Below are 13,073 nucleotides of genomic sequence, written 5' to 3' on the forward strand. Positions count from 1 at the left end.
GTTATAATGCAGTATTGCTATAGAGAAAACTGTAACAATGAAATCCCACTATTTTTTAAAAAAAACACATCAGGTAAACATCTTAAAGGATTTTGGGGCATTCTCATACAGTTTTTTTAAAAAATATTTATTGATTAACAAATATTTATTCAGTATATATGGTATACTGCTATAAAATGAATGTTTTTTAAAAAAATTTATTTATTTAACTTATTTTATTTTTGGCTGCGTTGGGTCTTTGTTGCTGTGCGCGGGCTTTTCTCTAGTTGTGGTGAGCAGGGTCTACGCTTCATTGTGCTGTGCGGGCTTCTCACTGCGGTGGCTTCTCTTGTTGCGGAGCATGGGCTCTAGGCGCACGGGCTTCAGTAGCTGCACCACGCGGGCTCTAGAGCGCAGGCTCAGTAGTTGTGGTGCACGGGCTTAGTTGCTCCATGGCATGTGGGATCTTCCCGGACCAGGGCTCCAACACGGGTCCCCTGTAGTGGCAGGCGGATTCTTAACCACTGCGCCACCATGGAAGCCCCTCATACAGTTTTAGTGTGAGTAAAGATTTAATATCACCTTTCATAGTACAATTTGGGAATATCTTTAAATTTTTAAATGTGCATAATCTCTGGCACAGCTTTTACACTTAAAAGTGTCTATTCCGGGCTTCCCTGGTGGCGCAGTGGTTGGGAGTCCGCCTGCCGATGCAGGGTACGCGGGTTTGGGCCCCGGTCCGGGAGGATCCCACGTGCCGCGGAGCGACTGGGCCCGTGAGCCATGGCCGCTGAGCCTGCGCGTCCGGAGCCTGTGCTCCGCAACGGGAGAGGCCACATCAGTGAGAGGCCCGCGTACCACACACACACAAAAAAAGTGCCTATTCCAAAGACATAATTGTATAAGGATCTAGGGATTCATGTTCAACCAGTGTCTTTAGGGATACTATACAGGATATGTTACTTCATCATGAGTGTCACAATGGGAGAAAAGCTGTGAAATCACGTTCTCAATTTTACTATTACAGGTACTCTTCAAAATGCCAACATTTCCAGACTAAGTTGTCTTGAAAATTTGCTTCCCCCCACCCTCCACAGCATTTGCTCTTTATGGCTGTTTTATTCTGATTGTATGATTTGAAAACTGCTTGTCAGATCATATGAACAGAGGAGGAAGTTCAGCTTTATTCTAATTTTATGGTTTATACTATTTAACAGATAAAGCCTTAAGTCAAAGCGAAAGCCAGAGAAGGGAAAATGCAAAGAAGTAGTTATGCTATGTAAATGATAAGAAAATGGCAAACAAAACTGCGCTTTATCAATATCGAAGATTTAGTATGCTCCTTTTAAGCATATGTGAGTGTCAATTAAAATGGGTCCAGGTAATAGGAACCTAAGAAGTACAGCTGTGAGGATGGCAAGTAAGGTAGTTTTTAAAAATTGAAAATAAGATTAAGTATTATATTTCTTTTAGTTACTGATGTGGTTATGGATGCTGTATGTTTGTGGAGGGAGTAAAAATCCTTCAGGCTTTTAAAAATGCTGTGAGCTGGCACACTTTTAGTTACCGGTAAGGCAGCGTGCATTTTAGTTGAGGGTTATCTGATTTCGCCTCTTTGGCTCTCTACCATCTTTGATATTAAGTATTATTAAATGATAAGGCAATACAGGAGAAAATAGGCTACACTCAAAATTGCGGATATGTTGATTGGGTTTACTTTGAACAGCAAGGAAATGCTCTTATTTGGTGATAGGATCCCAAAATGTTGCATACATGAACTTTTTATGCTTTTTATATTGAAATCAGCAAAATAATAGATCTTTTAGGTGTCAGAGATTCAAGCAAACATTTACAGATAATAGTTGGTATTAAAGTTTGACTCTTGGGCAGAGAAAGACTGAATTTCAGGTCATGCCAGCTCAAAATCATCCTGGAATTAGGGTACACATATTTTATGATACGTTTTATCTAAATGTAAATTGGATACAAAGCAGCAAGGAAGTTTTCACTACAGAATTTCAGTTTTCTTATAGTGCATTATTCTAACCGAATGTTTATGGCAAAATGTTGGAAAAATAGTATCTTGTGTCTCTGATATTCTTGACTAGAATGTCTATTTTATGTTGATTATTTTTATAAGGCTCCAGATTTCCTTTTTTAGTTCAGTAAATAACAAAGATTTCTCCCACATTTTAAGTTTTGCCTAGAAATGTGAATAAAACATGGTTATTACCAGCTGCGGGCAAAAAGGTTTATGTGCCATTTGTTCAAAGTATAGTGACCTTGAATTTGAGACCTGAGTAACTATATGAATCACTGAAATAGCCAATGAGTAGTGTTTTTCAAACCAGTCTTTAGCTAAATGCGTCAATCAGAAAAAAATTCATTCTGACAAGTTTGAATATTGAATATTTTGTAACAGGTATTATTTAATATTAGAGTTACTTTTCTTTCTACTTTAAAGTATTTTCTCCTTTAACGGAAAGAAATTAAATATATCAGTGTCTCTTAACTTTAAGCAGTAATTTTGTTACAGGTGATGCTATCTCACTTTTCTTTTTGTTCTGTTCAGTTGGGGCTGATGGACTCTACCTAAGGTAGAGGTGAAGAATAAATTTTAATATCCACTCCTCTTTTGTTGATGTCATAATATCTTTTCACATACTGTTATAATTTTCTATAATGCATTTATGCCAGTAATTTAAAATATCTCTAGTTGGAGGCTTGTAGAGGTGGTTATCTGTTTTCATGGAACAATCCATATTGCTTTCTCCCTCATTCTGTGATAGCATTAAGGTTCTTATTTCCTTATATTTGGTCTTATTTGCATTGATGAAAGGCAGATTTATTTTTATTGCAAGATAAACCAACAGGCCACATGATTAGATATGAAAACCTTGTTTAATAATCACTGACTTAAATTCCGGAACATTAGGTATATCACTATCACCTCTTGAGTCCTTTAGATTTGTCTTTGTTTTTTGAACTTCCTTCCAACTCTGTAAAATGCTATATAAATTCACACTAATATCTTGGAACATTTAAATATCAGAGTAATCATTCAGGTTTTGGTATGATTACAAACTAGCATTTATAAAGCTGAATTGATTTAAAGAATACCAATTTCTTCTTCCATCATTTTCTCCTAATCACTGTTCCCCTGTATGTCGGAATTCTTTAACTTTTTGTAATACTGTAGTCTTTCCATCTTTACTTTAAAGCCAAGTCATATTATTTTGCCTTCCATAATAATCCTTCCCTATTGTGGTCAGTTATAGTACAGTAATTGAGAAAATATAGAGGGAAGAGTGACAGCATTAGTGAGAGCAGTAACAAGCTTGAAAATGTTGTATATAAAATGCTCAATATGTCCAAGTTTTACACGTTACAGAAATACAATAGTGGCCTGGTTGATGTCCCTTAGATTTTCTAGGAAATCGATTGGTCAGGATCAGTGGTTTTTCAAACATTTTTGAAGCCATCAAGCTCTTTCTTTGAAGAAATCTGATATAGAACCTCAATATTAAAATAAGACATGCTGTGTTCCCAGGGATAGGGTAGAGGTGGGATAGGATGTGTCTCTGGTGGCTAGAGCCTTAGCTCAGCCACCTGCTCCTTCCTTCCCTTTAGTAACTTTGGAGACACAACCTTCTCTCCCCTAAGGTGTCTCTGGAGTACAATTTGAAAGTCACAGATAGTATTCTGAACTTTTTCTTCTCAGTGATGAGCCATTTTAGAGGTTAAATATTTGATGAGTTTCTGCCTACCCTAAATCCTCAAGCTTTTAAATCCCCAAATAAGTCCATACACAAAGGATGTCTTAGGAGAATTGGCAGCATTGGGCTTCATTGAGAGTTTTTGTTTTGTTTAATATAGGTGTTGCTCAGATTATTTAAATTCAAAACCAAAAAAACTGTTTAAAGTACATTTGTCTTAGGGTTAGTGATATAATACTTAGGGCCTAGACTATAAGTTCTGTGGCTTATGGTTGAGATCAGAGTTGAAATATTGCTTATTTTGCAAACCCTACAAGTTATTTGTAAACTGTTAGGGCAGAAGCTGCTAATTATTTAACAAGTGACACGTGATTGAAGTTTTGAAACATGAAAGTGCGCGGATTATTTGGAGTAATAGAAGGATAGCCATTCAGATAAGAATAGCTTACTGATACAGACTATATATACACTGTTTTAGATGCTATACTACTTATGTTTCTGGTATGTTTCTCATTTAATCCCCACAATCCTTTTAGGCCATATTATCACCTTTAAAATTGATGAGAAAATTGAGTCTTGGGTTAAGTAACATACTGAATTATAGTAAATAGTGGACCCAGGGTTGGATTCTTAGTCTGTGTTTTTTCAAAGACTCATGGTACTTTCTTTTGAGGAAATTATGGTCCATTGAGGCTGACAGAACAGCCCTAAAATAATCTATGAGATGAGAATGAAGTCAAAGGTCAGCACGAGGTAGTCATACTAGGTAGGATGTGGGTGAAAAAAGATTAAAATTCATGGGAAGGCAAAATGGTGTGTTTATAATGCCTACATTTACTTTATAGGCAAATCAGGTATATCTAGGTTTCCCTTTCTCATCTTTTGCTTTGTTCAACTTTTCAGTTTTTTATTAGCTATTTCCAACTTCTGACTCGTATTAGTGTTAGATTACAGTCGGTTTTTTGTTTGTTTGTTTTTGCGGCACGCGGGCCTCTCACTGTTGTGGCCTCTCCCGTTGCGGAGCAACAGGCTCCGGACGCTCAGGCTCAGCGGCCATGGCTCACAGGCGCAGCCACTCTGCGGCATGTGGGGTCTTCCCCAACCGGGGCACGAACCCATGTCCCCTGCATCGGCAGGTGGACTCTCAACCACTGCGATACCAGGGAAGCCCAGATTACAGTCTTTTTTTTTGGCGGGGGTGCGGGGGGTACTCGGGCTTCTCACTGTTGTGGCCTCTCCCGTTGCGGAGCACAGGCTCCAGACGCGCAGGTCCAGTGGCCGTGGCTCACGGGCCTAGCCGCTCCGCGGCATGTGGGATCTTCCCAGACCGCGGCACGAACCCGTGTCCCCTGCATCGGCAGGTGGACTCTCAACCACTGCGCCACCAGGGAATCCCAGATTACAGTCTTAAAATTAATTTTAGTCCTATCATCCTTTTTTTCCTTCATCTTCCTTTTACTCTTCATCTTCCTTCCTCAAATTCTTCTCTGGTTTAAAAGAGGGAAGCCTGTTGCCGTTTTTTCTTCATTGTAATCATTATGCATTTGGGGGGTTTGTTAGTTTGTTCTAAACAAAATGACATTTCCCCCAAAAGACTGTCTCACGTCCCCATTCCAGAAAATTTTAAATTTAGGGAAATTTTGCCTTGGAGAAAAAGTTTTTACTAAGTTACCGCATATGTCTTAAAAAAATGAAAATAAAAAAGACCTTAAATATGTTGAAGTCTATATCCAGTAAAGTATTTAATGAACATTATCCCAAATAAGTTTGAGAATTGCCACGTATACTGTATCTTTGCATCCCATCCCCCTTTTGGAGATAGCCAGTGAGTGCTAGTATTTTAATGGTTCTTAGAAGCTTTGTAAATAAATAAATCTAACTTTATTCACCCCCAGTTGAACCACCCTACTATACCTTCCATTTTAAAATGTAGCCTCTCAATCTATCCCTGATCCAGTGTTCCTTGGAATATACTTTAGAAAATGGTATGGAACCATTTACAACATTATATATTCTTTAGTTTTCTAGATAGAAAATGTTGTTTCCAATATAGCTTTCAGAATTTTATTATTCTGTTTAGTTTTTTGTTTTGCTTGTTCAAAGAAGCTAGTCAGGATTTAAGATGGAAATCCAAAAGGATTGTGCCATGCTTAAAAATTAGTATACCATTAAAACTGTTCTGAAAAACCACATTTCCTTGACCTTAAATTATATTTTTTATGTAGATTAATTTGGGAAGGATATGAATAAATTATTATTTGGGAGTTCTCCTTTGTTTTATTTTTTTTTTAATTAAAAAAATGTTATTTATTTTTGGTTGCATTGGGTCTTTGTTGCTGCTCATGGGCTTTCTCTAGTTGCAGCGAGTGGGGGCTACTCCTCATTGCGGTGCCCGGGCTTCTCATTTCGGTGGTCTTCTCTTTTTTTGGAGCACAGGCTCTAAGTGTGCGGGCTCGGTAGTTCACGGCATGTGGGCTCTAGGGCACGTGGGCTTCAGTAGTTGTGGCTTGCGAGCTTTAGAGCACAGGCTCAGTAGTTGTGCACGGGCTTAGTTGCTCCGCGGCATGTGGGATCTTCCCGGACCAGGGACCGAACCCGGGTCCCCTGCATTGGCAGGCGGATTCCTAACCAGTGTGCCACCAGGGAAGTCCCGTCCTTTGTTTTAAGATAGATTATAGGGTTCTTTATAAAACTGTTAACTTAGAATTTTTAATTTGGTGATACTTTTATTCCAAGAAGAATAACATTGGTTACCACTGAAGTCTGAGTTTGGTAATTTTGAGTATGAAACTAAACTAATGAACTATTTACCTTAAATTGTGGTATGTCAGTCTGTGTCCTGAATAGATTGCTAGTTAGAGTGGATTTCTTTAAGATCTCTGGTTTACGATGTGAAAACATATAGGCAGTTTATTGGATATAATGAATTTTATTTATGAACTTAATGAAAATTTGAAGTATTTTTGTATGGTTGATTCATTCAGTTACTTCTTGATGTAGGATATATAATCATAACACATAGAAGGGAAAAAAGCATTTAGGCCTTGGAAATACACAGAATTGAATTTGATTTGAATCCTAGTTACCTTGAGTAAGTTATTTAATATTTGTTATTTATCATGCTAGGTATGGAGGAGGAGGTGGGGAGAAAATATAACTTCTGTCTTTAAAGAATTCAGAGTTTAGTAACATTCACTTAAACCTCTCTGAATCTGTTATCTTGTTGGCAGAATGTCAGTGAGAGAACTTAAAATTCCCCAGATAATACTTTGGGGAACCATAGATGCTCAGTATGAGTTAGGTTGTTTATTGTCATTCATACTATTTAATCACAGAACTACTTACAAGAGACATCAAAATACGGATTAAGTCCCTTCCTTGTTGGAGGACTACGTTGCCTTTAGAGATTTATTTTAAGTTGCCTTGATGTTTCATTCATTCAGATATCCTTTGTTCTGTCACCAAACTTGCCAAGCTTCTAGAATTTGAGGGCCCTGTGCCATTGCCTTGTGCACATTTGGTTTTAATTTTTCACTAAGCACAACATTCTGTCAGACTGCACAAAAATTACTTGTTTTAGCCTGATGGAAATACTTCCTATCAGTTAAAAGAGCAAACCTGTAATTTAAGAACAAGCCATCACATAGGGCAGGGCTCTGCAAACTTTTTTTTTGTAAAGGGCCAGGTATTTAGGCTTTATGGGCCATGCAGTTTCTGTTACAGCTACTCAACTCTGCTGCTGTAGTGTGAAAGGAACTACAGACAGTACATAAATGAATGAGTGTGACTGTGTTCCAATAGAACCAAATTTATGGACACTGAAATTTGAATTTCTTATAGTTTTCATATCATGAAATATTCTTGTTCGGTTTTTATATTTTTCAAACATATAAAAATGTAAAATTTATGCTTAGATTATGGGCCCTGCAAAAACAGGTGGCCAGCCAGATTTGGCCATCTGGCTATAGTTTGCAGACACCTGATTTAGGATATAATCTATGAATTTGCTTTGATTGTTGTTGGATAATAATTTTTAGGCATTTAGGTGAATGGTTCTTTTTAGTAGGGATTGTGTATATTAAGGTTTGTGTTCTGCTCTTTTTTTCTAGCCCAAGTTTATTTTACTCCTATAGAATATATATGAATAGTAGAAAACTAATGGGAAAACATATGGTGTTTTGTTGTTATTTTGTGGGTTTTTTTTTTGCCCTATCCAGTTAAGAATTTGAAGGGCATCTTTTAAAGGCTGATTACTCTCAAATTTCTCATCCACCTCAAGTCAAATTCTGTAAATGTAAATTTCAGGTACTGTGTACCAGGTCTCCTACACTTCAAATTTTAAAAATTTACACAATAGGGGACTTCCCTGGTGGCGCAGTGGTTGAGAGTCCGCCTGCCGATGCAGGGGACACGGGTTCGTGCCCTGGTCTGGGAAGATCCCACATGCCGCGGAGCGGCTGGGCCCATGAGCCATGGCCGCTGAGCCTGCGTGTCCGGAGCCTGTGCTCCGCAACGGGAGACGCCACAACAGTGAGAGGCCCACGTACCAAAAAAAAAAAAAAAAAAAAAAAAAAAATTACACAATAGGAAATTTTATCTTTTAAATAAATTGTATGTAATAATTACATGTTTGCATTGCATGAATGCTGTTGAGCAAAATTTTTTACCTCGAAAATAAAAACGACATTTATAGTGATTGTAAAATTTTGCCTGTTAAAACTATAATTTAAAGTTCTGTTAACTTGCTTTCTGTAGACACCAGAGAAGAAACAATCGGAATCATCCAGAGGAAGAAAGAGAAAAGCAGAAAATCAGAATGAAAGTAGTCAGGGTAAGTGAAGCAAAATCTTCCTTAAGAGCCGAAGAGGCATTTATGATTAATTATTCTGGTTTTTAATCAATTAATAATGTTTTTAAAAAGTAGTGTGTTTTTGTGATTTCTATAGATACCATGTAATTTCTGCATTAATAGTTTAGGAATGTACTTTGCATAAGAAATAATAATTATATGAAATTGGAATCTTTTTGTACCACAGGTAGTTTATGGTTACTGTTTTCAGGCTTTTGACATTTCCCTTATTTTTTTAATTTGAGAATTAGAAAGAAAAATGTCATGTCCAAACCTGACAGGCATTGCCTTTATCACCTTTCTGTTTTCTCTCTTTATATGAATTATGGTATTGAAATGGCTTCTCGTTTTTGAATAAGAACTTTATATCTTAGTTTTAGACAAGTACCCAAACTTACTCATCCCTTTTATTTAAAAAAAAAAAAAAGACTATATAAAAATGATTGAAGTACTTCATTAAAGCACCATCTTTTTCTTTCCATACCTGTTCTTCATCCTTTCTTTCATACTTACATTTTGTATTATGAACTATAAGAAAATTACTTTCATTAGACTACACAACTTCTTATAATGGACAAAATAGTATTGTCACTTAATTTGGCTTCTCAAAATTAAATACAATAAATTGGGCTCTTAAATCATATGTAATGATGATTTTATACATATATTACATGTTTTGGAGCCACAAAATCTAGAGCCATGAACCCATGGCTTACTAGTGTTTACATGTGTCACTGGCATCAAGAAATACATTTGCAGCAGCTATCTGCAAATATCTGGAAGGAGGGAGTTGAGTCACTCTAGCACCTTTTTCTAAGTTTGTGGTACTTTGTATTACAATCTGCCCTGAGGTCTTTTTTGATCTTAGTGTAGTTTCCCCAAGTTGTGGTTAGTGGGCTTGGATTTATTTAGTTATATTAGTTATGATAGATTTAACTTTAGATTTTAAAACTCACTTTTAAAAGCAGGTCCCAAAATAGCCTGGGACTTCTGGGTAGGTTGATCCAACCTGTGTCTTTAAGAAGCCACATCTTTTTCTTTGTGGTCTGCCATCCACAGAATTGTCTGCTTTTCTTTTATGGTTTTAGGACTGTGGCCAGTTTTAATTGCATTTCCTCATTTCATCTTCCACACTTGTATTTGCTTTAGAGAGAGGCTGGTTTTCTGTGTTTTTCTTTTTTCCTTGTTTCTTTGATGTAGGCTTCTTTAAGTCCATAGCAAACCTCTCCTGTCATCTTCTTGGCCAGGATAGGGTCATGTGTCCATTCCAAAACCAGTTATGTCCAAGAGAGGTATTATTGCCCTTAAAATCAGGCCCATCTCGGGACTTCCCTGGGGGCGCAGTGGTTAAGACTCCATGCTCGCAATGCAGGGGGCTCGGGTTCGATCCCTGGTCAAGGAACTAAGTCCCACATGCATGCCGCAACAAGAGTTTGCATGCCACAACTAAGTAGTCCGCCTACTGCAACTAAGGCCCGATGCAACCAAATAAATAAATATTTTTTAAAAAATCAGGCCCATCTCTGAAAATGAAAATGGGGGTAAAGTTCCATTTAGAAGTACAGGTTGTGTGGAAAAGGCATGATACCTGAACAAAATTGCATTTCTAATCCGAAGGAAGGAAGGTGAACTAGGAACAGAGGCCAGATAGGAGTCAGCCTCTCCTGAAGTTACATGTGCTATGTAGGGGAGGGAATGTTAACAGAATAAAACTTGGATTCATTTAGGGAAAAAAAATTCGGGAAATAGTTTCTGGGTAGGCAACCAAAAAATGTCTCTGTCTTCATTAAAAAATAGCACCTCTTCAGAATCTGCAGGAAAGTTGTTACAGGCAGAAGGGAAGTTCTTTGGTATAAAACTTTTATAGTGCTCCCTGACCTCTGAATAAATCCGTACAAAACTAGTGTTCAAAATTTCTAGGTAGTATTTATAGTCCTGATTACTTATTAGTTTAAAAAAAATTTCCCCCTACCTTGTTCCAAAAAGGAATTTGAGGTTGTTGAACTTCTAAATGTATTGTTTGTTTATCTCAGTAATGCCTGGCACATAGTAACCACTCAAGAAATATTTGTTGAATAAAATAAGTGAATGAATGTATATAAGTCAGTATTGAATTGATAAATGTATATGTTTATATATTATCCAAAGCTTTTGACTCCATGCTATCATAAGTTTTTCTTTTGTAGCTTGAAGAAATTATTCAGTGTAATTCCAGTGAAGGATGGATGCCTCCCATCCAAAACGCCATATTTCTTAGCAACTTCTTACTTCAAGATTTATAAAACTAATGAAAAGTCCATTTTGTTTCTTTGTTATTTGTCTTTTTTTTTTTTGGGGGGGGAAAAGTCCATTTTAGAGCAAAACTTTTAATTAAAGAACTGTGATCTGTAATAATTTGGATCACTATCAATATGGTCATATAAGGACAATATTTAAAATCTAGTTTAGTTTTTTAAAAATCCTATTAATTTGGAAATACTTTTTAGAAAATCAAAACATTTTACAAAATAGCATTCATATTAAAGCATGTTCTTGTCAGTTTGTTATGGTTTGTGTTGACCAAGCTTTTTTATCATTATTTACAGGTATAAATTGGTTTGTCAGTTATACAGCTGCCACTTGTCTTTTTTTAATTAATTGACGTGTTTTTATGAAATTATTAGCCATTAAGCAATCTGAATAGCATAGTTTTAAAAGCAGAGATCTTTTAATATGATTTATTTATTTGATTCTCCCATAACCAGGACTTTTAAAAATTGACATGTATCTATTGAAATATCATTTGACTTTTGGAATTCTGAAGTTGGCATCTGACCCTCTGAGGGCTCTTAATATTCTTTTGATGCCCATCACTACCCAACTAAAATATATTCTTTTTATTAAATAGACTATTTTTGTGTGTATTAGGGAAATTAAGTTTGGTACATTCTCATATAGTATGTGGTAGACAGTCATGACTGACTTTAAATCTATAAAATTTTTTACTTCTGTATTTTAGGAAAAAGTATTGGGGGACGTGGCCACAAAATTAGCGACTATTTTGAAGTAAGTTCATTGAGAAATATCTTCAGTTCTTAATATAATTTTGCTGTGGGCTGAAATAATTTGTTTGAAGCACAAAGTCAACTTTTGATTATCTGCTTAATTAGAGCAGAACTTCAGTACTATGTGATGTCCTGACTTCTTAGGAATATTAAACTTTACTTTTACTTTGGTATGGCACATCATAATTTCCAAAGTACTTTCTCCTGTATTTGCTTATATCCAGGAGATAGTCAAAGTAGGTGTTATTAGTATTCCTATTTTACAGATGAGGAAACTGAGAGCCAGAGATATAAAGTAGCCTATGTAAAGGCAACTTCTAAATGGAAGAGCAAAGAGTAGCTTTAAGTCTCCCAGCCTCTAGAATTCTTTCTGATGTCAGTAACACAGCAACAGTTGAGCCCTGTGGATGGAGATTAAATAATGATAGAGATGTGAATCTAAGAGTCCCTGAAAATAATAAGCAGTGGTAAATTTAAATTCTTAGTCTGGAATGTTTCCTTTCTTCTACACAGAAACACTTCTGCCTACCAGTTTTCATTATGAAATATTAATGTGATTATTAAAACAAACATGATCTACTCAGTTGAAAAATATTTATATTTCCTTGAAAGAGAGCAGAATTTGGTGATTAGGAGAAGGGCTGTGTTTAAAAAATATATATATTTTTTATCCTCCATTATTTTTCTTTCTTGAATTTACAGTGTCTAAGCTAAAACTGTTGCAGACTATAAGATACACCTAATGCTCTTTAGTTGATGTCAGTCCCTTAGTGTTAATATCATTAAAAATCTTTGCCAAAGTAGGATCAAATAAACAAATCTCAGGTGTCTTGGATGCCTACTGTGTGCTAAGTGTTACGCTAGGCACAATAGATAAGAAATTTAGACAAAGCTTCTAGGTTGCAGGAAGCTGTTTAATGAACACACTAGGAAGTCCCCATCTCTGCTGTTCATACATATACCCTGAGATGAAGCCATTAGCAGCAAATTGTTTTCTCCTTCCATTCTTGGTTCAGAAGCATGAGACTTGAGAAAGCTATGGAACAGATTAGGTTGGCTTCTCTTCGTATGCAATTAAGTCATGCACTGTAATGCATGTTATGCATGTAAGAAAGGATTGATTTTTATTAGACTTTGTGCTGTTAAAAAGAAGGGACTTAGTTTGTATAGTTCTTTATAGTGCTGTGAACATTTAGATACTTAATAGATCTTGGGACTGACAGCTCTGTTTTAAGATAGTTGATTATGTTCACTAACATCTACATGTGAACATGTTAAAGTTTCTTGGGATTAGGGATCATACTGGTTTAACAAACATAAGGGAACTGTGCTAAAATTTGAAGGAAAAATAAGACTTGTTCTTTGCTTTGGGGGAATTTGTCTTTGAGTCTGCCACAAAAATAATAATAAGATATATTTAAATTAATTCATAATGCCATATCTAAAATCATATTTGTCTAAACCTGTGTTAATAAATAGTGATGT

General features: G+C 36.2%; 1 protein-coding gene across 1 annotated transcript in view; it reads left to right on the forward strand.

Annotated features, from left to right (window-relative positions):
- TLK1 (tousled like kinase 1) overlaps positions 1-13,073 on the forward strand; it is a 151,302-nt gene that overhangs the window by 81,150 nt on the left and 57,079 nt on the right. Inside the window, exons 4-5 of the mRNA XM_032637341.1 lie at positions 8,451-8,526; positions 11,543-11,589. Of these exons, the coding sequence (XP_032493232.1) occupies positions 8,451-8,526; positions 11,543-11,589 (123 nt within the window). The remainder of the gene's footprint in view (positions 1-8,450; positions 8,527-11,542; positions 11,590-13,073) is intronic.

This window comes from Phocoena sinus, chromosome 7, assembly GCF_008692025.1.
Source record: "Phocoena sinus isolate mPhoSin1 chromosome 7, mPhoSin1.pri, whole genome shotgun sequence".
In the NCBI taxonomy this organism is placed as follows: domain Eukaryota; kingdom Metazoa; phylum Chordata; class Mammalia; order Artiodactyla; family Phocoenidae; genus Phocoena; species Phocoena sinus.